Below are 24,658 nucleotides of genomic sequence, written 5' to 3'. Positions count from 1 at the left end.
CACAAACTTCAATGACACACTGTGAATGACACAGTCGAGTCGGTCTGTCTACACTTTCAAACTACTTATATATTTGCATATATCTGAATATTTTGCAATAAACATAATTATATACAGCAGTATCTATACTTATAATAAACATCTTAAAATCAATATTTTAATTCAATAGACAGAATACAGAATTTGCAAAGCAGACCATAATTTATATCGAAAATCCAAAGTCCGGCAATGCACAATTAGACTCAAATGGACTTCTCAACATCCACACATCACAGACAGAGTGTAAACACAGCTCTTACCCCAAGCTGGCCTTTCAGTTTCTTGATGCGGGCGGAGTCCTGGGCGAGCTCCTCCCTTTGGGCGGCATCCGATAGCACATTGACAGTAGTCTCCGCCTCCTGCAGCCACTTCAGGAAGGACTCGAGCTCTCGGAGGGACGCCTGCAGAGTCTTTAGGTCTGAATCCAAAGCCGCCTGGTGGTCAGAGGCCCTGATAACAATGAACCAGTAAAAACACAGCGCTAAATCAAAGCTGTACACTCAGTGTGTGTCGGTTCATTTCTTTATCCATTAATCCAAACAACTGCAACCAGTTATTAACATGTACAAATTAAAGCGCTCTATGTCAGGAGACATCTTTACCGTGGTGTGTGAGACAGCTGCAGGTACTAAACATTATGTTCTCATGATTACATGTGTCAGAATGAAAGGATGTTTATATTTGACATGACATGTACAAAGTTGCTACAGATGGCATGCTGTTTTAGAGGGTGTTTGAGTGTGATTAATAGAAATACGCATTTCTCTTTTGGCCGGGTGCAAGTCTTCATGATTAGTGTAAGAAATGTGCACATGAACTTTCAAAATCTATTTCAATCTTATATATAAACAAAGTTTTTTGGAATTTTTAGAATAAAATTAAGTTAAATAAAAAGTATTAAAAATAAACACAATAAAATGTAAGGTTTTGCATTCTCTAACAATTTGTTTTTGCATATTTTGCATTTTGTTTTAGCTCTGAATAAATGTAAGCAAATTTGTGAAATTGACATAAATGTTGTTTATTTATTTATTTCCATGCTTCCCTTGAATCACACAAGATATAACATGGATCATTGGGTTTTGCACAAACATGTGGAGCTCATTAAAACAAAAGCTGGAAATGCAAAATACTAAGATATGCTGAAATTCAAGTTAATTGTTCAATTCAACATTTTACTTTCAGTAAATACTTATCCTGATAAATGTATTTGAAATTAAATTTGAAAAATGCAAACTAACAGCGTTTTCACTAGTGGTCTGAGATTTCACAGCCCTCTGTCTGTGATCCATGTGTGCGCACATGCTTTTATTATTTACGCACCTGTTATTGACACTGTTCCACAAATTGCTGAGTTTGTCTATAACCTCTTTGACCTTGCGTGTGTCATCAGCTGCATATTCCTGCAGCAGCTGATTGGACAGTTCATTAAAGGAGGTCACACTCTCCTGTCCTCCACTGAGCACCTGCAGGAACGCCTGACAGACAAAGAAATAAATTCATAAACCTACAATCTACAACAGCATAACCAATGCTCAACTATGACAATGTTCATGGATTCACTATAGAAATCAAGGTTTAAATGGGTCTGTTGTTGCAGAGAGTGACCAACATACTAAAGAAAGATTTTGAAGGAGTCAGGAATCTGAATTGACTCGGGGATGAACATCAACATCAACTATAAAGCTAAAATCTTCCTCTAGTCCAACAATATGCAATCTGATCCTAGGGAAAAGACTATGTGCTTATGTATAAAACGTCTGATTAATGTATGTGTACACCCAACAGTAAGCAGGTGAAATTATGATTCTAGCATCCCCTACAGGGAAGTTTCAGACAGCAGTGTGCATCACCCAGTTAAACTGTAGAAAAAGTAGTCATTTCAGACACTTTTATCTAAATAATGATTCTTGAGTACTGGAAATCATCAGCGAATTATGTCTGATAAATTAGTTGAATATGTTCAGAGATATTCACCAGAAATTAGTTTTTTCCTTGTTATAAATGCTGACAAATGTTGCACTGACTTTAAGATGAATTAAGACTACATCGTTTTTTCAAACTTATATTCAGCTATATCTAGTGAATTGCCACCACAGTCAGACAAAAGATATGACAAAATAAGGTGCTGACAAAAAAAAAGAAAAACAAAGGTGTTGATATTTTGCATATCTCACATGTATAAAAATTCAGTGGCCGTTTCGTTTATCTGATGTTGCTAACTGCTGACAGGACCCATTGAAATTACATTTAAAAGGAAATTACCAAGGAATCTCCCCAAAAATATAAAATTCTAGCCTGAGCCTAACCTTGTTGACCTCAGAGCAGGTGTAGACTTTAGAATTAAAACTGTCTTTAACTTTGCCTGATTGTTTTTAATTATATATTTATGCTTTCATAAAAACCTGATGGTGTTGACAGAAATGAGGTTCACAGCTTTGTAACCTTATAAAAGGTTCAGCCCTCATGAGCTTTAAATCTACAAACTCTCAGTTATCACTTACTGATTTTAAATCATGGCTAAATTTGTAAAAACAAGAATAAATCATGTTTAGAGTAATGCATTTATAATGGATGTAAATTTGGGCGAGATATTCTGGAGGGTTTACAAAAAAAAACATGCAGCTTGTGTATTGTTAGAGCACTTATATGAATTCACACGCACATAAAATATGTTATTTGAGCTGTAAAGTGGTAAAAAGACTACATTTCTAGGTGGATGAACTACTGGTTATGTGTTAGCAATGTAATTATGTAGACAAACAGTAAACAGTTCCTTTTTGATATGCTTGCAAGCAAAAGTAACTCATTGGCTGAGCTTGATAAAATTATGGACAGTGGTTCCACATGTTTAAAATGAATTCCTAAATTTTTTATAACATTTTTTCTCCCCTTTTCTCCCCAATATGGAAAGCACAATTCCCAATGCGCTCTATTGGCACTTTTCCACTCTACATTACGGTTTGACTTGCCTCAACTCTACTCGCTTTACTTTTCTGAGCTTGCATTTCCACTTCAGTTTAGTGCCTGACCAAACTGACCAAAACAATAACACAACCGTTAGCTGTTAGCTACTAGCTCATTGTGCTGCATAAAGCAGTTGTTACATGGTGATTTTACACAAGTGTAATAGTTAAATTGGCCTGGTTGTTTTAGAAGCAATCTTCCAGTAGCTGGTCAACTAAATAAAGTGAAGCTTTCAAGCACAGTATAGAGTTAACATAACAAAACATATCATCCTCCATCGTGGCACTCTCCCTCCCATTGCTCGCCGTTTTAGATAGCGTCCATTTGGTCGAACCACTTCCACATTTCCTTGATGGTTCTGTAGTCACTTAAGTTTTTTTACTTTCCCCTACACTGTTGGTAGGTCCAGTGGTAGCCGTGTGCGGCCATCAGCTGAGACACTTCCTGAGAGACTTTTTCGTTTTGCTCATCGTTAACAAGTGGATTGTCTGCACCTTGGTTTTGAGCACAGCCATTTCTTTTTTCAGAAAGTTGTGTGAACAAATGATACTGTTATCGCTGTTGCTAACTTTAAAACTAGCGGGTTGATGTTGCATGTCGGAAATCCAGTGACGCTAGTAGTGACGATTCTCCCTGACCAATCAGTGATCTGCAGGATTTTGACATCACATTTAGTATCGGCTCGGCTCGCTTGGAACCTCGACCGAGGTGGTACTAAAAAAAGTATCAGGTACCAGGTACTATCCACAGTGGAAAACCCCCAAAATGTGAGCAGAGTCGAGTTGAAACGTGCAGTGGAAAAACCCCATAAGTCCTCGTGGTGGTTTAGTGACTCGTCTCAATCCGGGTGGCGGAGGACGAATCTCAGTTGCCTCCGCTTCTGAGACTGTCAATCCGTGCATCTTATCATGTGGCTTGTTGAGCACAGTCTTGCCGCGGAGACAAAGCACGTGTGGAGTATTCACGCTATCAAAGCACAACTCACCATGTGCCATCCCAAGAGCGAGAACCACATTATAGCGACAACGAGGAGGTTACCCCATGTGACTCTACCCTCCCTAACAACCGGGCCAATTTGGTTGCTTAGGAGACCTGGCTGGAGTCACTCAGCATGCCCTGGATTCGAACTTGCGACTTCAGGTGTGGTGGTCTTTGTCTTTACTCACTGAGCTACCCAGGCCCCAGTTTTCTTAAAATAAAATAACCATGTAATTTCAATTGAAATAATTCAAGTAGAGGTAATCTAACTGAATCAAGTAAATCCAACAACATTTAACAAGTCAAAATAACTCAAATGAAACTCTTGTAGTGACATACAAGCTAGTGGTGCTGCTGGTAGGAAGCAAAACTGAGTTCAACTTGGTTAGAACAGCAATTGCTAAATGGATAAAGCAATAAACAGGACACTAAATTTCTGGAGTCCCATTCAAACCATGCAATGAACTAGAAATTCTCTGTCCAGTTTGAGTTAACCAAACAAAAACTATTCATGTTGTCCAAATGCAAAGGGATTAAGTAATGCTGACAAGACTAGAATCAGTTAATTCAAGTTTCCTGGGTTATAAAGAATTTCTGAGTAATATGAACATGGGAGGATTGAGTAAAACAGATGAGAGTGATAGTTCATTTTTGTGTGCGAAATTTACCAGGGTTTGTGGCTCTTGGTGGTCATGACAGTAGTTTAAATGTTGGATATAACTTTGCATGAGTTTAGTAAGCAATTTTATCACTCTAGTCATTTGAACATGTTTAACATTTAATTATTGTGCCTGTACTTTCAAAACAATCTAAATTTTAATGCTAATCAAGGTGCCCTTATAGATTGCATTGCACTTACAACCTGAGGGATGAGCAAATTATTTTCTGCTGTAGTTAGCAGTGTCAAAGATGACAGAACTAGCATTAAAACTGAAACATACATTTAACCCCTGTATAACACCTCCCCCAATTTTATCTAGTAAAAATGATCAGTTACTCTATTAATCTGTACAAAAATTCTGTATCAGAATCAAAATTGGGCTGGAGCTTGGACTTCTTGAACATATTGTACCTAAAAAGAAGCCCCTCAACATAAGAACTTGTTTCTGATATGTTATAGCTTCAAAGGTCACAATTAGTCCATATCCTCACAAAAAAATTTGACATTTGAAAAATGTTTTGTTTGCTACCTTAATGCCCTCACTGGAATGGTCTTTCAACGCATAGTTTCAAAGTGTTTTCAAACTTAAACGGATAAGTGTGGATGTGGCCTGAGAGTTAATATAGTTCAAAGGTCTCACCTTGTTGTCACTGATCTGTTTAGTCAGCGGCTCTCGGGTCAGCTGCAGCAGGTTTTGCAACTGCATCTCATTTTGACCAATCAGAGCCTTCACCTTCCGTCTCTGTTCCTCCCACTGGTCGCTGTGGCCAATCATGCGGTCCAGCTGCTGAAGCCGCGCCTCCACTCCATGCTGTGTGCTGTCCCATTGGCTGCGCACTTTCTCCACTGAATACACAACAGAAAAAGAGGAATGGAACAGATGATGTTCATTAATGCAGTTCTTCTGCTCCATTAAATGCTGTTTACCTCTTACAAAAGTGCCATCCTGAAAATATCTGACACATTGTTCATCATCCCTAAGTTTCTAGCTATAGTTGTTTTCACTTATTTTTCTTTATTAACTTATTTTTAACAATCACCAATTTATCAAAGCGGTCTGCTGTATTCCCTGACCACAAAACTCAAGTCTATAAACACTAAGACACTTTAAATTTGAACTAGAGAGTAACACATTTCATACATGACATATGTATGTACAATCTAAAGGGACAAGCATGGAGTGAGTGCATATAATTAACATTCTTTTGATAACTTTTTGGTGAAGATAGGGGTCTAAATGATACAAGCAAAATTGAGCAAATAGTAAAAAAAACTGTTAAGCAGGAATCAGAAAAAGTAGGGTTTTTTTTGGCACCATTCTGAGTAAATTCTAAAGACTGTTGTGCGTGAAAATCCCAGAAGATCAGCAGTTACAGAAATACTCAAACCAGCCCGTCTGTCACCAACAATCATGCCACACTCCAAATCATGGAAATCACATTTTCCCCCCATTCTGATGGTTGATGTGAACATTAACTAAAGATTCTGACCCGTATCTGCATGATTTTATGCATTGCACTGCAGACACGATTGGCTGATTAGATAAATAAGTAGATGTACAGGTGTGCCTAATAAAGTGTTCACTGACTATATGTTTTGTTTTGTTTTGCTTCACTTGGTGTCGGGTTTTGCTGCCCAGACACTTAAAGGGCAGAAGTAGAAGCAAAAAAGAAAAAGCAGAAGAAAAAAAAAGGATGAATCAGAAGAAGAAGTAGAAGAAAAATAAAGTATAATTTGTATTTAGTATGCAATCTTCGCTTTGTTCACCTAAAAATGATAACAAAATTCAGTGAAGTTTTTGTTCTGTCAATGTATTCGTTTGAGAATATTTTTAATCCTTTTCATGGACAACTCTGAAATTCTTGACCAAGGAGAATTCGGCTGGTTGAAGAGCATTGATGATTGGTTCAAACTAATTGTGGAAGTGGTTTGGACATTGCGTTATTTATTTAAAATCACGCATGCCAGTGGAGTTGTTACCTAGGTCAGTGTTTCCCAACCACTGTGCCACAGCACACTATTGTGCCGTGAAAGATTGTCAGGTGTGCAGTTGAAAATTATCAGATTCCACAAAATAAATCAGAGCTCCGGTCTGAGACAAATTTTTCAACCATTTTTCCTAACAGTGCGATAAAACTTTGCAAAAGGTTGCATTGGTGCGACTACAAATTGGCTGACTCTCTGGTTGTGCTCTGTCGTTTTTTGTTCCGTATGAGAAATATCAAACGGCAAACTTCCAAACGTGAAAGGAAACAGCTTTACCCGGATCGATCAGCGCAGAGACATGTATTTACATGTGGACCGGTCTCGAGCGTTCAGATCATTAGAAACAGAGCTGCGAGAAGCACGGGCTGAGTCACAAATTCGGCATTTATTATTTGTTTAAAACCTCTATGAAAGCCCATAATGTGTCAATGATTAAACCAGTTTAAAATTGTATTAAAATGCCAGTCCACACATCACAGATATTTAAAAAAAGATTTACCTTGAACGTATATCAATTTAGTAGTTAGAGAATATAATTTTCTTTCTGGATGTGTTTTTCTTATGTAAAATGACATTATTTGTTTTATGGTCACTGCTAATCATAGTTTTACATTTACTTTTGGTTACTATGATCTTACTGCAAATGTAAACCTATGGATACAATGGAACTTTCCTTCTGTGTAAAATCTTTTCAAACGTCATCTGATTGTAGAAAAAGGCTTTGTTTGTCTTCAGATGACTGTATTTTAATCATCAAGATCCTGATAATAAGAAACCATGAAAGACCAACTCAAGTGCTGGTGCGACCATTTGTAGAATTTAGCACCGGTGCTACCACTCTTAAATGTTAGTCTGGAGCCATGTAAATAAATAGATAAATAAAAAATTATTTGCTGAGGCATTGCAAGAATTAATTTTCAAGAACAAATCTAAAAATAAGAAAAGTAAGAAATAATGGGTATAAATTACCCAAATAGCACTCTTGCCATCTGTGATCTCATTATACACCTTACCTACCTGATTTCGCATAGCTGAATTTCAAACATTACGAGTAAACACGCAACTAAAATGACAGAAAACACGGAAGTTCTTGAAAAGGAAAACTATCAATAATGGTTATGAGAGACAGTGGGATAGAGGTGTGCCATGGGATTTGTTTAATTGTAAAAAGTGTGCCGTGGCAGAAAAATGGATGGGAAACACTGACCTAGGTTACTGTCGTTAAAATGGTTAACTTTGAAGCCTGTCTCTCAGAGATTGTGCAGTATACTTTTTTTAATATGATTTGCAGCACAAATTCCACAAAGACAGAATTGCCACAAAAAATTTGTGGAATTTTTTTACAAGTTTTTCAAAGTAGAAGGGGCTGCTTGACAAGTTTAATAAAGCAAAGAAGTGATACAGCAATAAAAACAGCGATCCACAAAGAGAAAAAAAAACTGCATTATTGTCATAGTGGTATGACCAGCACTTTAAACTCAAGACATCAACCTCAATGGAAAAAATGTATAGTAGAAACGGCAGCTTCGTTCACAAAGGATGCTTTAGTTAGAAATTGATGAAGTGGATGAAGCAGGAGAAGAACCTACAGTGCTTAAAGTGTTAGTTCACCCCAAAATGAAAATGAAGTAATTGTTTGTTAAAACCCCATTTGACTTTCTTTCTTTATCTTAACACAAAGGGAGAAATTGTGAAAATTCTGTGCTCAGTGATGTCATACAATGGCAGTAAATGGTGACCACCTCTTCAAGCTCCAAAAGGATGCAATTCAGAAGTCTAATAAATTATTCCATGAGACTCATGATTGTTATGACACATATCACACACCTACACACACACACACACACACACACACCGAGATGGAGCATTCAAGCGAAAACTCATTTTGATTATCTAAAAACCATGTCCACCACAACAATATATTGACAACAGAAAACAGCACAGCTGCACCCAAATCAGACAACTGAACTAACTAAATATGACTGAACAGATTGTAGTCGAAGAATAGATGCATTTCTTTGCCCAGCCTTATTTGTTTCAAACAAATCGAATAGTTCTTAATCAAACAGAGAGAGATAGACAGAGGAGGCTGAAGACAGCCACAGTCACAAACCTGATGGTATACAACATGCGATAAAAGGTATATTTTCTATGTTAATCAGAGTTTTTCTCCTAACCAGTCATGATGAGCCATGGGACATTCGGTTGATTGATTGGTTTCTATTTGCAGCATAGCACCGGGTAACCAAGTCCGCTGTGAACTGGCACCAGTACAAAAATTATCATAACAGTATATTAAAGCCAGCATCTCAGTAGCCGGTTAAAAACAACTTAATTTTTAATGTTGCACCAACCGAATGTTTTCAGTGAGGTCTGTTACACACACACACACAAGTTCAGAAGAGAGAAGAGTTTACAGAAATTCCTGTATCCTGTATCGTTCTGTTTGAATACTCTTTTTCAAAATAAGGCTGGGCATAGAAGTGCATCTATTCTCCAATAACAAACTAATTAGACATATTTAGTAAGTTCAGTTCTCTGGTTTGTGTGCAGCTGTATTGTGTTCTGTTGTTAGTGTCGATGCGGTGGACCCGTTTTTAGATGAACAAAAAATGTTTTCCCTTGAATGCCCCATCTCGCGATCGGGCTACGCGAACTGTTGCTCTCGTGCAGTCACATGAAGGCACACAGGACAGCAACTGTCGGTCAACAGTTTCACTCAATAATACATTCGATTTTGGTTTGTTTCTGAACAAACCTCATCGTATGATTTCATACAGTTGTGAGTCTCATGAAATAATTTATTAGACTTCTGAATTATAGGGTACAATGAGGCTAAAGGCACCCCTTAAGGAAATTTAGCTTTTTTTGTACCACAATTGGGGTAAAAGGCCTCTCGGGGCTTTAAAGTGATATTGTGTATATATAGGGGCAACAGTTATAGGGAACAATTTGTCAACTAATGCAAATAATGTTGAGACGGCAAGATGCTTTTTTTGAGTAATAAATTAAGATGATGCTTACTCAAAATAACTACTTCAGAAAAATTTTACCATTTTCTGTTCATTTCAAGCACATTAAGCATTTTATTACATCTGAAGTATTCTATAAACAAACTAATCTCTATTATGATTGGATGAGTCAATGTGAGCCCACTTTTGTAGATAAAAACTTTATTCCCCCACTTTAAAAAAGAAAAAACAATGTGTTTAATAGGAGCCTTTAGTAGACCCTGCAACATGGGGTATTTTCCCACAAATACCATCCTTACACTTATTGGAAAGTTATTGAAAATTGTTTGATGATCTTGAACAACAGCAAAAATGATAAATAAGTATTTTGTCTCAAAAGAAATGTGTTAATTTCAGGGATTTTCATTAGCTACATTAATTTGCAACATTTTAAAACCATTAAAAATGAGATCAAACTTGACTCCAGCCAGGTCTCCTAGGCAACCAAATTGGCCTGGTTGCTAGGGAGGGTAGAGTCACATGGGGTAACCTCCTCATGGTCATGATTAGTGGTTCTCGCTCTCAATGGGGCATGTGGAAATTTGTGCATGGTTTACAGAGAGTAGCATGAGCCTCAACATGCTGGGAGTGTCCACGGTGTCATGCACAGTGAGCCACGTGATAAGATGTGCGGATTGACTGTCTCAGAAGCAGAGGCAACTGAGACATGTCCTCCGCAACCTGGATTGAACGTTTTGTGGTAGTTTTTGTTGCTATTTAGTGTTTTGTGAGAAAATAATATTAATGGAGCCTTTTACCCCGCAGAGCATTAGCCCTGTTGTACCCTACTTTTGCGTCCTTTTGAAGCTTGAAGAGGTGGTCACCATAAACTGCCATTGAATGACATCACCAAGCACAACATTTTTCACAATTTCTACCTCTGTGTTAAGAAATAAAAAAGGGAAAATAAAGTCATATGGGGTTATAATAACACAGGGGTGAGCAAAAAAATAACTGAATTAAAATGTTTGGGTGAATTATCCCTGTAAACCCTGAATTAAGATCATGAAGTTGAAGATGAAGAACATGCTCACGTTTCTCTGAGATGGAAGTGCGCACATCTAGGTTGGAGGTTTTGTTCTTAATGTTCTGAGCCATAGTGATGATGTCCTCCAGTTGAGGATGTCTCTGCTCTAGATCACCTTTAGTCACCTATACACAAAGCACAGAGATAGAATAGCAATTACCATAAAAACATCATAACAATTAAGCAGAAGTCATATTAAACTGGAAATTCTAAATCCACAATGAAATCAGTTAGACCTTCATAGGGCAGTATCATTTTTTTACTACAAATGTCCCCAATATGACAAATATATCCTGAGATTTGAATGCAGTTCAATAGAGGTATTGGCTTTCTGTACCATCAAGAGCCCCCTGGAGTAAGAACAATTTCTCTCTTTTCATAAGATGTAGATATGAGATGGTACCAGATGTTGTCCAATCACACAAACAAATACATATCAAGTCAACTTAAATTAAACATCTTCAAACGGAAGACAAACACCCTCCCAGGTGGAAGCACATTCTCTCTTGTCCCCTCACACACACTCTTGTTCTGACCTGCAGGCGCCCGATGGTAGTGTGGATCTCATTTTTGTCTCCCACAGTGACAATGTTGGATTTGAGCATCTGGTGTATGAGCAGGAGCCAGTCCGCCAGCTCTGTAGCTGTTTGGTTGAGATCGGTTGGGGCCACTAGCTCTGGACTGTGATGTCGCTCCTCGCTCATCAGACTGACCATGTGAACAGCAGACGGCACCCTCGCTGAGACATAAAAAGACATTTATTGAGGGGTGAATTCAAAACAGTTGGGTCACTTTTGTGTGTAACATTTCTGCACAAAAATCTGCGTCTTATTCACAAACCCTTCGCAAATAGTATTAGGCTGCTATAAGCGCAGTCACATTTCACAGCGCATCATCTGTTCAGGAGTTTGGAATGAACGGATAAAGCGCCATGCAAAAGAATGATACATTTGTGAAAGGATTGCTATCAGGTTAGATACTTTGCTCACGTACTCATTCTCGATAAATTGTCATGACACCACCATGCATCATGCAACTGAGTAGAGCTGTTGTTCTGCAGCACGAGTTTATTCAGCGCGCACAAAGACATGGGAGCGGCCGCAAACTTTCCTATAATGTCCTCTGTAGAGCTGGGAATTTTAATTCATTGTAGTGATTTGGTTTGTTCTGAATTTTATTGAAACATGAAAAATTATTGACGGACTTCCCAGCACCATTTGAGAGTTAGGACATAAGAGAGAGTGCGAGAAACTCCGTCATCTCTCCCAGTACTGCGTGCACTCAAGTTAAATGGAGCGCAATCATTTTTATCAAATTAAAATAATAAATTAAAATTGTATTTGTAACAGAATAACAGAACAGAAACTATGATTGAATTACTAACATACTGAGAGTAATTCCTTCGATCTCGTCATAGCAGGCAAATATTCTGATTATTATGATGCATCAAACCCAAAACTGCTCAGGAGCATCTCTATGTGCTTTGCAGTGACACTGAAAAGACTTTAAAAAATACAAACACAAAATCCAAGGGCACTGAAATTGACAAGTTAGTATAATAGTTCAAATAATTATGTTATATTACTGCATTGTCAGAAATTCACTTTTCCATAAAGGGGTCAAAAATTGCAGATTGGATTTCATTTTCAGGTGTATTTTTTAAGATTATGAGGGCATTTTCTTCTAAACATACAAACATGTACTGTGTCATTCTTCTATTAAAAACATATTTTGTCAAATTGTGTAATGCTACTCTTAAATTAGAATTTTGAGGACTATATCAGATAGAATAAAAAGATAAAAAATAAAAAAAACGGCATTTTTTGCACCAACATTTCAAACTTCAGGGCATATTGGTATTTTTGCACCAAGCCCCCTTAATGTCAGACCCTTCATCACTGTTCTAATGCACGTTTTCTTGGTGAGAGAAATATCCTTTATTAAAACAAAATGTGATTAAAACTCAAACCAGCCCATCTGAAACCAACAATCTGAGATAATGTTTTTCCCCATTCTGATGGTTGATGTGAACTTTAACTGAAGTTCCTGACCCTTATCTGTATGATTTTATGCACTGCTGACACACGATTGGCTGATTAGATAATTGCATGGATGATTGTTGGTGCCAGACGGGCTGGTTTGATTATTTCTGTTTTTCACACACAACAGTCTCTAGAATTTACTCCGAATGGTGCTAAAAACAAAAAACATCCAGTGAGCGGCAGTTCTGTGGATGGAAATGTCTTGTTGATGAGAGAGGTTAACAGGGAATGGCCAGACTGGATCGAACTGACAAAGTCTATGGTAACTCAGATAACCGCTCTGTACAATTATGGTGAGAAGAATATAATCTCAAAATACTATTCTGAGATGCGGGTTGGCGCTGTTTTAGCAGCACTAGGGGGTCCTACACGATATTAAGCAGGAGGTTTTAATGTTGTAGCTGATCATTCTACAAATTGAGACCTTTCTAACGATAACACATGCATCTCAACTTTTTTTATGGTTTTACTAACTCTGAATATAATAGTTGTGATAACAAATATGCAAATGATAAGAACAAAACAAATCTTATTTGTCAGCAATTAGAAGGCATTATTTCAGAATTGGTAGGATCAGTGATAAGTATTGCAAAGTCCAGATTCTAAGCTTTAAAATGACACCAATTTTGTTCAGATCAAGCAAGAGGTTATTAATTAATTTATTTATGCAGGGAGTGTGTGTGTGTGTGTGTGTGTGTGTGTGTGTGTGTGTGTGTGTGTGTGTGTGTGTTTCCATTTCACCTGTCTATACTGAACTGACCTGTAAATTGCTGCTGAGCAACCTGTTGTGTCCATGGTGACAGAGACTGTTGTGTCCATGGTGACAGAGACTGTTGTGTCCATGGCGACAGAGACTGTTGTGGTGTCTCCTTCAATCTGACATCCAGAGCCTTCCAATCCACTGCAAGCTGCTCAATTTTACTCTATAAACACGCACAAACACACAATTAAGTAAAATTCTGCTGTACCCTCTATCCTTGTGTAATGTACAAATAAGTGAGTTGGCAAAACCACTCAAAGTGTTGAATGTAGTAGAGTCATGTGTTCTTCGGTAATTTGTAAAGTTGTTGGGAATCTGAAACCTTTTCCTGTGGTAACAGCAGCTGTTTCCTCTGGAGCTCGATGGAGTACGACAATAACTTCTCCAACTCTCGCTTCTGCTCTCGCATGGACATCTCCAGAACCTACACACAAGTACATCAGATCTCACTGGAGACAATATTCTAGAATTATTTGAGAGCTGAGGGCAAGATTTTAGCTATTGTATGGCTTCAGAAGATTCAAATGGACTACTTTTATGATACTTTTGAAGAGTTTTGTGATTTCTTGGATCTCAACAGCATCCACCGATCTAGTGTTTGATTTAGTGACCTGTAGCTGTCCAATATCTCTCATCTCTAAATATCTCTTTTGGTTGATTGTTAACAGCCTTAACTGTTCAGATAAAAAAAATACATAAATAGACTCATGATTGACAGACTAATTGTTTTTTATATATAGCACAAAAATGCCCAAGAAAATCAATTCCAGTGGAAGCAAATATTGCCTCTTAACCCTTGTGGGACCTTAGAGATATTTTTGTCTTTTTAATTTTTGCTTGGTCAATCATTTTGGCTGTTAATGCCAACATTATAAATTTGACCAAAGGTGTGTATTTTGGGGGGAATTTTGATATTACTATAATACATCTATAATACACTGTGTACACAAAATAGTTACACTCAGGACCTTCAGGATAAAAACGTTCCCATTGAAACCCATTAAAACTCCCATGAAATTATGCTTTCATTCCAAAGCCCTAGCTTCAAAATGTATTTATTTTTATATTTTTCCAATAGATGGCACCATTTTTCTCATGTTTAGCCTATGGAGCAAATACATGATTTGTACCTATTTTCTGTTTGCTGTATTATAGAGCACTGCATGGCCAATTGAATAAATGATGCAGCTAAAATTGTGTGGGTGTGTTGACATGGATGTCATAGTGTGTTTTGTATATGTGTATTGAGAAATGTGTGTGTGTGTGTGTGTGTGTGTGTGTGTGTGTGTGTGTATAAAAAACAACAATGGAATTATGTAAAAAAAAAAAAAAAAGGCATTTAAAGGGTTAAAATCCTGAACATGAATGAATATTTGGTAGATAAGATCAGGACTGATGAAAAAAAAAACTAATTGAAAGTGGAAAATAATATTAATATTTAATATTATTATGGCAGTTTTTTGACGCAGACAATTTTGTCCTCGAAGGAACTCAAGAGCAATTTTTTTAAATTGACGCACAAGGGTTAATCCAAAAAAGTTTTTCTTTTTTCAAAATGTGTGACTGTCCAGGTCTAGTGTTAGTCTAAAACTGACTGACCTGTGTCTCAGTGGGTGTAACATCACTCTGTGACTGGCTGGTGATGTGAACCCATTCACCCAGTCTGTTTAAGTGATCCTGGAACTGCCCGTATGATGTTAGCCTGCTTTCGTCTTGGACCTGTGTGTGTGTGTTCAGATGCCCCTCCACCTCACGCACCTTATCCAGCAACTCACGGCTCACCTGGACACACACACACACACACACACACACACACACACAATGACAATCCAAAACACTTGGCAGGTGTCCATTATGACAGTCACTCACACAGATAGAGAGAATTGGAGAAAGAGAGAGAGAGAGGGAGAGACAGATAGAAACACAGTGGCTGGATTGTGTGATATGGAGGTGGTTTCATACTTTACTCCAGCTGATGTTTATCTGGCGTAGTTTATTCACATGACTGTCTCTATTTTGGGAACTCAGACTGGATTTTGACAAGATCTGAGAGCCAGTCTTATTCAGCCATGATAACATCTCATTCTGACCATCCATTTCCTCTGTCAGAGCCTGAGAGAAAGACAGACAGAGACGGAGACAGAGAGATGTTGAGCTGAATTTAACGGTAACTCAGTGTTGTTTAAAAACATTCACTACTAAATAAGCTTCACCACATCGACAATACTGACTTTATTGTCAAAAGCTTTTCTTAAGTGCTACATCACTGTTTTCATTAATTAGATGCCATTAGATAACATGCCCTCCTAAAATGTCTCTCGCAAATAGCACTGAGAGCTTTGTTGTAGTTGAATCGTTTAATCGGCTGATTTACTGATTCACTCGAGTCAGACATGCAGTCATTCAATAGTGCCTGTGTGGCATTTATCATCATCTTTTATGTAGCCAATAAATATTAATTTAAATTCTGCTGCCAGTGTTTTGATTCAATTAAAAATTAGGATGTTTTCCAGTTTAATTAGTTGCATTTAGAGTTGATGTACGTCTGATGCATTCTCCCTAATCGAGATCTTTTTTGTTTTAGTTCCAGATAAATCCTGCTGTTTTTTTTTATAATCTATGAAAAAAATACAGTATAGCCCTTCAATGACTTTATGTTCAGTCATAAGACTCGACATTTCACACGCTGATAGGTCTGCTGACAAGTAATCTGTTGGCCAATCAACTTGCGCACTTTCTCTTTGTCTAACATATTAATTGCCTCAGTTGTTTGCAGGTAAGCCGGTTTCACTCCAGTGCACTTTTCTTTGTGAAGCCCTCCTCCTCTCCAGCACCACCAGTCTAGATCTTCTGTCATATGTCTAGACTAAAGCATTAAATGTGGTTAGCTTCTGTTAATAGAAAATAGTGAAGCAAACAACTTATTTTTTTTTTTGGCAAATCAAATCAACCAGTCAGTTACAATGTGGAACCATCTCACACAGAAATTATGGGGTGAGACTCTAGCACATCCCAATGCAGAACAAACACACACAATTCATTTGTGTATTGTAATACAGTGCATTTTTTCTTTCTTTTGTCGAATAAAAATCATGCACATTCAGATCAAAATATCAAAGTTAGAGTCTGCATTATTGATGTTTGTCACGGATTTGAATTCCATTACAAAGTCTTTTGTTTGTAAATTGTATTATCACTGTTGTTCAAATCTGTTTAGTGCTGTTTGTATTATTGCCATTTTAATTCATTTACTCTATTGAGTTATTGCATTTTGATCCCTGAAATACAATGCCGTGTTTTGACTGAATTGAAAATTATAAAAAAAAGTTTTTATTTTTTTTAATCTAATTGTGTCTAAATATAATCAAATTTAAGATGTAATGCAAATGTTAAATATAACGAATGTATTGAAATTAAATTCATTATGGGTCAGAGAAAATATTAGTAAGGCAATTACAAATCTGTACTACTGGCTTGACCAGGACAAGCTTGATGGAATCGAGTATTGTCTGTATGTCGAACCTTGAGCTCTCTAAGGTTGTTGTCAGTAGCAGAGATGGGTAATGTCGCCACAGCAACCTCCGTTTGCTCCAGCCACTGAGCCAGATCAGCAGAACGCTGAATGACATCCATCACAGCTGGATCTTCACCCATCAACCTACCCAAACATCAAAATGACATAGTTCAGGTGGAGCTCAAAAGCATGCCATCAATAAAACAAAATGGCAACATACCAAATAGTAATATAAATTCTGAAAAGCATTTTAATGTTTCAATTCATCTTTTCACTGTTATACTCCAAATATAAATTGTAAAGAAAATTGCAATTACTAAAATGCAAAAGAGAAGCATTATTACAAGTGGAATTAGAGCATTTCAACACCATTTTACATCTGTGAATATGGTTGCTAGGAGTGCCGGTGTAAGTGTTGTCATCATAGTAACCTGCGCTGGCGGTCAGACACTTGTCTCTGGACTTGTGTCCAGCTGTGTCTCAGAGTGTCCAGTTTCTCCTTCAGCAGAGCACCATCAGGAGACGAGAGCTGACTGATGATGTGTTCTCCAGATTGGCTCAACAACACCACAACAGACTGATGAGATGCCAAACACTCCACCAGGTCCTACACACACAAAAAAAACACATGTTTATTCAGCTTTCTGTATGGAAACACATCAGAGACGTCTACTGTTTTCAACCAAAGTCATTGTATTCAAGTTGATTAAAAAAGTTTAATGGATAAAGTAATAAAAAAACAAGTTGAACATAATGAAGGTATGTTTTCCAAATGTTTTCACTAAACAATCACAAAGAATTATGTATAAAGGTGCACTCTGTAATTTGTTTTAAGTGTCGTAGTGACTTCTATTACATTTGCTTACAGTGACACCTAGTGGCCTGGATGCTGCATTATTCAAACTCAGTAGTTTTAAATGACCAATATCATTGTCGAAATTCACTATGCACAGTACACCAGAATTACTTTAATATATGAATGGAAGTGTCCAATAACAGGGGAGTTATTGAGATTAAGCAAGTCCTTTTCGGTCATGTGATCCTAACATGGCAGCCCCCATGAGGGCGCCCCCACCCCATTTAGAATAAAAGAGCTTTTATAAGGTTACTGATATGACTTTACATCTCACATTAGGGTCAAGATTTTATACTTATGTTCCAAAATTACTATTCATTTCTTTAGAAGTAAAAATTTTTAAATAAGGAAAAAACATTACTGAACGCACTTTTAAATAAATGTAATGTATATGCACCAATATACAACAATATAGTAATAATAAAAAACATAATTTACAGACTTTTTGGGGCCTGTCAAGTTTATTAATTTAATACTGAATTTTTTTAATTTTTATTATTATTACGAGGATTAGATTTGTTGTGTACAATATACATTTAGTTCTGTCATATTAGTTTAACCTTCACCTGGAGCTTTTATTTTGTATTTGTAGGTATTAAAACACAGTCATCTCCTGCTTTTCTGTGATATGGTGTTGGATTTTTATGTTTGTATAATAACTTACACAGACACAAATGTTTGGAATTGTGTGAATGTGTGAACCTGCAGCACTTTTCTTTTCCAATATACAAACAAAAATTGCATGAAAATCTAGGGATGTGCGAGATAGTCGACTAAACCGTTCTGATGCTGCTAGTCACCACTGGAATAACTAGTCAGTCAATATTTTTACCCATTAAACGGATTAGCATTTTTACACATTTATGTTTGGCTTTATATTTTTTTACAAAGGCTGTGCTTAAATTACTGTCATATTAATGTTTCAATTTAAACTTAATTAATAATGCAATTATTATAAAAAGATTATATCTGGAGCAAATGTATACAAAGTTTCATTTCACCTCAGGCCGTGTGTGCTTCCCTCGCTCACTCATGGCACATGTAGGAAAATGTCCTCTCGGAAGACCAGCAAATGACTGTTTTAGGCTAGGTATACAATTTATTTTTTAATTATTTTTACCCTACTGATCAACAATGCATTTTCAACAATGACCTGACTGTTTTAATATGTTAAGTTACTTTTATTTGATTTCTGTTTAGAACAGGCCATTGGGGTTGCTCTATTTGTCCAGCACTATTCATTCAATTGTTTTAAAAATATATACCTGTTTTCGCTATGGTTGATTCAGTGAATGTGTGTCATGCTCTAATTTTAATGTAGACAAATAATGATAATGCAAGGCAAGTGCATCGCAGATAAATGCCCCTTTTCAGCAGAATTTAGCATCGGATTTTAATTTTAAATGTGCCACACAAACACACATTTTTTTGTTTTCTGAGAGTTTCTTTATTTTTAGACTAGACGACTTTCGAAATTTGTTTTTAACCTCAGTGAAATTTTTCGTTTCGCACATCACTATTAAAATAATTGCAATATTCAAAATAATGCTTGATTTTACATCGCCAGCAAAATCATCACTATTCTATATTTGCAAATATTCAATAAATCAACTAGCCCTATCCACAGTATAGGCAAAACCTGAGCCATTAAATTCAATGCCCAACAAAAATAAAAGTGATACACAGACACTTCATCACGAAGCCCTAAGATACCAAAAGCTGACCCTAGAGAGAAGCCCTTTCAGCCAGGTAGTCTAAGACCTGAGTTTACGATCCATAACATATCAAGCTGAAATGCAGAACAAAACCCCAGCAAGACCAAATCAAATGATTAAAACATCTAAAACATTGGACAGAAGCAACAGCTCAACAAAGTAAATTGGAATGTTATCTGTCCCTAAACAGAGAATGCAATTTGGTAGAATACCTGAGCACAGTGACCGAGTGTAACCCGGTAACACACACACAAGATGAGACAGTCACAATGTTGGTTGAAAACCGCTTTATTAAATAAAAAAGCAGTCCAGACAAACGTACAAACAAGGGGGCAAATCCAATGAAGAGTAGTCGTGGGAAGCGTAAGGGTCAAAAGCCGGGGAATCAAAGAGATGAACAAGGGGGCAGATCTAATGAGGGAGGTGAACGATAGCGGGTAAAACAGTTAACAAGTAGGGCGATGAACTAGACGAGACTAGCGGGAACAAAGACAGGGAAACGAGAGGGATAGGGAGTTGGCAAGCTAAGAGATAATCAAACAGAGGGGAGGTCAAAACTAGGCGAGACTAGCGGGCAAAGATACTGGGAACTAAATACATACAATAACCAACACCCGTGAAACGGAAGTGCTGGGTATTTATAGGGAAGGTGCAGGTGTGAACAATGAAGGTGACGAGAGGAGTGCAGGTGAATCTAATGTGTGGGGATAGGAAGCGCGTGAGTGCAAGTGGTCATAATGTTCAGGCTGGTGCGGCGTGAGAAGCGAGCATGAGTCAGAGGGGAGAGAGTTTACTGAGCGAGAGCTCAGTAATAGCAAAAGGAGCGTGAGTGCTCGAGGGAGGAAAAAGAGCGTACGCGCCAAGGGGGCGGAGCGAGGGAGCGGAAGCGAGCATGCTCGCGGAGTGTATGGGTGCGTGCTCGAGGAAGCGGAGATGGGGCAGAGGAAAGGGGTTCGTGACAGTACTCCCCTCTGAATAGGACGGCTCCTGACGGCCGCGCCGGCCGCGAGGAGCGCTGAGGAACAGAACGAGCGTGTGAGCTCGTGGGGACAGAACGAGCGTGAGAGCTCGAGGGGACAGAACGAGCGTGAGAGCTCGAGGGGACAGAACGAGCGTGAGCTCGCGGGGAGCAGAACGAGCGCGTGAGCTCGCTGGGGCAGAAGGCACAAAAGGGAGATGAAACAGTCCATGGGGGTCAATGGGCAGTTCAAGGCAAGGTCAAGGGGAACATAGTGGACAGGCGGGTTGTCGGGAGGTCTAGGGGCAGCCATAGGGCAGAGACTGGGTCAGGAGGTCTGGAAGGCGACTGGAGGACAGGGACTGGGTCCGGGGGTCTGGAAGGTGACCACCGGACAGAAATAGGGTCCGGAGGCCAGGGAAGAGGCCACAGGACAGGTAGAGGAACGGTAACAAGGGGAGCAGGCAAGACCCAGTGAGGAAAGGTTTCAGGGGGCGGAGCCGTGAAAGGCGGAGTCGTGGAGGACTTGGGAGACTGAGCCTTGGAAGGCGGAGCCGTGAGAGACTCGGCAGGCGGGGAATTGAGAGACAGAAGAGGCGGCGCCGAGGGAGGCTCGGGGGGCTCCGGAGGCAGAGCCGAGGAAGGCTCAGGAGTCGGAGCCGAGGGAGGTGGAGTCGCAGGAGGCTCCAGGGGCGAGGCCCTGGTGGGCTCTGGAGGTGGAGCCGAAGGAGGCTTTAGGGGCGAAGGCCTGGAAGGCTCAGGAAGTGGAGCCCATGGAAGTGGCGCCGTAGGAGGCTCCAGAGGTGAAGCCCTGGAAGGCTCTGGAGGCAGAGCCGAGGGAGGTGACGCCGTGGGAGGTGGCGCTGTAGAAGGCTCCAGGAGTGAAGCCCTGGTAGGCTCTGGAGGCAGAGCCGGGGGAGGTGATGCCGTGGGAGGTGGTGCTGTAGAAGGCTCCAGGAGTGAAGCCCTGGTAGGCTCTGGAGGCAGAGCCGGGGAGGTGGCGCCGTAGGAGGCTCCAGAGGTGAAGCCCTGGAAGGCTCTGGAGGTGGAGCCAAGGGAGGCTTTAGAGGCGGAGCCAGCAGGAGGCTCCAGAGGCGAATCTCTAGAAGGCTCTGGAGTCTTAGGGAGCAGAGCCGTAGGGAGGCTCGGGTGGTGGAGCCGTGGAAGGCTCGAGAGGCGGAGCCGTAGGAGGCTCGAGAGGTGAATCTCTAGAAGGCTCTGGAGTCTTAAGGAGCAGAGCTGTAGGAGGCTCGGGTGGTGGAGCCGTGGAAGGCTCAAGAGGCGGAGCCCTAGGAAGCTCTGGAGTCTTTGGGAGCAGAGCCATGAGAGGCTCGGGAGGTGGAGCCGTAGGAGGCTCTGGAGGGGAGCCGTAGGAGGCTCGGGAGGCAGAGCCATAGGAGCCTCTAGTGGCCGAGCCCTGGGAGGCTCAGGAGGTGGAGCCGTAGGGAGGCTCTGGAGGGGAGCCGTAGGAGGCTCGGGAGGCAGAGACATAGGAGCCTCTAGTGGCCGAGCCCTGGGAGGCTCGAGAGGCTTGAGGGGGAGCCTTGAAAGACTCGAGAGACGAAGCCCTGAGAGGCTTGAGAGGAGGAGGAGCCCTGAAAGACTCGAGAGGGGGAGCCCTGAGAGGCTTGAGAGGGGAGGAGCCCTGAGAGACTCGAGGGGCGGAGCCCTGAGAGGCGGAGGAGCCCTGAGAGACTCGAGAGGCGAGCCGTGAGAGGCTTGAGGGGTGGAGCCATGAAAGACTCGAGAGGGGACGCCCTGAGAGGCGGAGGAGCCCTGAGAGACTCGAGAGGCGAGCCGTGAGAGGCTTGAGGGGTGGAGCCATGAAAGACTCGAGGGATGGAGCCCTGAAAGACTCGAGAGGCGAGCCGTGAGAGGCTTGAGGGGTGGAGCCATGAAAGACTCGAGGGATGGAGCCCTGAGAGACTCGAGAGGCGAGCCGTGAGAGGCTTGAGGGATGGAGCCCTGAGAGACTCGAGAGGCGAGCCGTGAGAGGCTTGAGGGGTGGAGCCATGAAAGACTCGAGGGATGGAGCCCTGAGAGACTCGAGAGGCGGCCGTGAGAGGCTTGAGGGGTGGAGCCATGAAAGACTCGAGGGATGGAGCCTTGAGAGACTCGAGAGGCGAAGCCGTGAGAGGCTTGAGGGGTGGAGCCATGAAAGACTCGAGGGATGGAGCCTTGAGAGACTCGAGAGGCGAAGCCGTGAGAGGCTCGAGGGGTGGAGCCATGAAAGACTCGAGGGATGGAGCCCTGAGAGACTCGAGAGGCGAGCCGTGAGAGGCTTGAGGGGTGGAGCCCTGAGGGACTTGAGGGGTAGAGCTCTGGGAGGCTCAGTGAGGAGGAGCCCTAGGAGGCTCGTGGAGGGGCCCTTTGAGACTCGGTGGAGGCGGAGACCGGGAGGGCTCAGAGGGGCGAGCAGAACCCGGCAGAGCCGTGGGAGACTCTGAGGGCGGAGCAGAACCCGGCAGAGCCGTGGGAGACTCTGAGGGCGGAGCAGAACCCGGCAGAGCCGTGGGAGACTCTGAGGGCGGAGCAGAACCCGGCAGAGCCGTGGGAGACTCTGAGGGCGGAGCAGAGGTCTTGAGCACCAGACGAGACTGGGGAGAAGGGGCCCTCTTCCTTCTCTTACGCCTTGGCCAACAGGGACGTGGCCATGGGGACGGTCGAGGCTACAGGCGCTGGCTCAGGGGGGGTCGAGGCTACAGGCGCTGGCTCGCTGACCGTGGCAGACATGGGCGCTGGCTCACCGGCCGTGGCAGGCAGGGGCGCTGGCTCGTTGGCCGTGGCGGGCATGGGCGCTGGCTCGTTGGCCGTGGCGGGCATGGGCGCCGGCTCGTTGGCCGTGCCAGGCTTCGAGGCTGGGGCCGTGACAGGCCTCGGGACTGGGGCCGTGACAGGCCTCGGGACTGGGGCCGTGTCAGGCTTAGGGACTGGGGCCGTGACAGGCCTCGGGACTGGGGCCGTGGTAGGCTTCGAGACGGGGGTCTTGGTGTGGAGCGCTGGTTCAGTGTCTGCCTCCCCCACAGTGAACGAGGAACCAGAGTACAGTAGGGCGAGGTCAATAAACTGAGCCAGGTTAAGGGGGCAGCGACCACCAAGCATTAATGATGAGGTTGGCTCATTCAGACCACATTGAAAAATGGTCTTCAGAGCCACCTCATTAAAATTCACCTGGTACGCCAGGACACAAAAATCCATAATATAAGCCTCCACGGTTTGGCTCCCCTGACGCAAACCCACGAAGTTGGGCCGCTGGGTCCATAATGCCGAGGGCGGGTTATGGGTTACACAACCGCTGCCTCGCAGAAAAACCCCTTGGTCAGCGTCCGAAGAGCCGTCAATCCTCTCAGGGGTTGAAGGCTCACGGCGCTCAGAAATGCGCTGGAGGCATAAACGGGCTCAGGGGCAGACACAGGTGAAACAGTGTGACATAAATCAGACAACGCACATACCTGCTGCCCCTGGGCCGTGAGCGCTTGGTCCTGCCTCCAAACTGTAGCTCCTTGCGCCGAATGTGACGTGCCTCTCCGCTCTAGTGAGCTGCGCGAAACATCCGCGTGACGCATTGTGACTGTCTACGGTGAGGTTGGTTATTCTGTAACCCGGTCACACACACACAAGATGAGACAGTCACAATGTTGGTTGAAAACCGCTTTATTAAATAAAAAAGCAGTCCAGACAAACGTACAAACAAGGGGGCAAATCCAATGAAGAGTAGTCGTGGGAAGCGTAAGGGTCAAAAGCCGGGGAATCAAAGAGATGAACAAGGGGGCAGATCTAATGAGGGAGGTGAACGATAGCGGGTAAAACAGTTAACAAGTAGGGCGATGAACTAGACGAGACTAGCGGGAACAAAGACAGGGAAACGAGAGGGATAGGGAGTTGGCAAGCTAAGAGATAATCAAACAGAGGGAGGTCAAAACTAGGCGAGACTAGCGGGGCAAAGATACGGGAACTAAATACATACAATAACCAACACCCGTGAAACGGAAGTGCTGGGTATTTATAGGGAAGGTGCAGGTGTGAACAATGAAAGTGACGAGAGGAGTGCAGGTGAATCTAATGTGTGGGGATAGGAAGCGCGTGAGTGCAAGTGGTCATAATGTTCAGGCTGGTGCGCGTGAGAAGCGAGCATGAGTCAGAG

The 24,658-nt window shown here is 41.5% G+C and overlaps 1 protein-coding gene across 2 annotated transcripts in view; it reads right to left on the bottom strand.

Annotated features, from left to right (window-relative positions):
- LOC127628647 (utrophin-like) overlaps positions 1–24,658 on the bottom strand; it is a 353,825-nt gene that overhangs the window by 206,996 nt on the left and 122,171 nt on the right. Inside the window, exons 1-12 of one of the 2 annotated variants that reach the window (XM_052105414.1) lie at positions 23,967–24,239; positions 17,417–17,592; positions 16,994–17,129; positions 15,434–15,583; positions 15,071–15,253; positions 13,794–13,895; positions 13,472–13,634; positions 11,206–11,408; positions 10,677–10,794; positions 5,286–5,491; positions 1,363–1,517; positions 300–489 (exon numbers count right to left, since the gene is read on the bottom strand). In XM_052105414.1, coding sequence (XP_051961374.1) covers positions 300–489; positions 1,363–1,517; positions 5,286–5,491; positions 10,677–10,794; positions 11,206–11,408; positions 13,472–13,634; positions 13,794–13,895; positions 15,071–15,253; positions 15,434–15,583; positions 16,994–17,129; positions 17,417–17,592; positions 23,967–24,080 — 1,896 coding nt within the window. In that variant the 5' untranslated portion in view covers positions 24,081–24,239. Of the gene's footprint in view, positions 1–299; positions 490–1,362; positions 1,518–5,285; positions 5,492–10,676; positions 10,795–11,205; positions 11,409–13,471; positions 13,635–13,793; positions 13,896–15,070; positions 15,254–15,433; positions 15,584–16,993; positions 17,130–17,416; positions 17,593–23,966; positions 24,240–24,658 lie in introns of those variants that run through there. The other variant, XM_052105413.1, reaches the window with a different exon arrangement.

Source organism: Xyrauchen texanus, chromosome 35, assembly GCF_025860055.1.
Source record: "Xyrauchen texanus isolate HMW12.3.18 chromosome 35, RBS_HiC_50CHRs, whole genome shotgun sequence".
Classification (NCBI taxonomy): domain Eukaryota; kingdom Metazoa; phylum Chordata; class Actinopteri; order Cypriniformes; family Catostomidae; genus Xyrauchen; species Xyrauchen texanus.
This window is presented reverse-complemented; position numbering and strand designations above follow the sequence as displayed.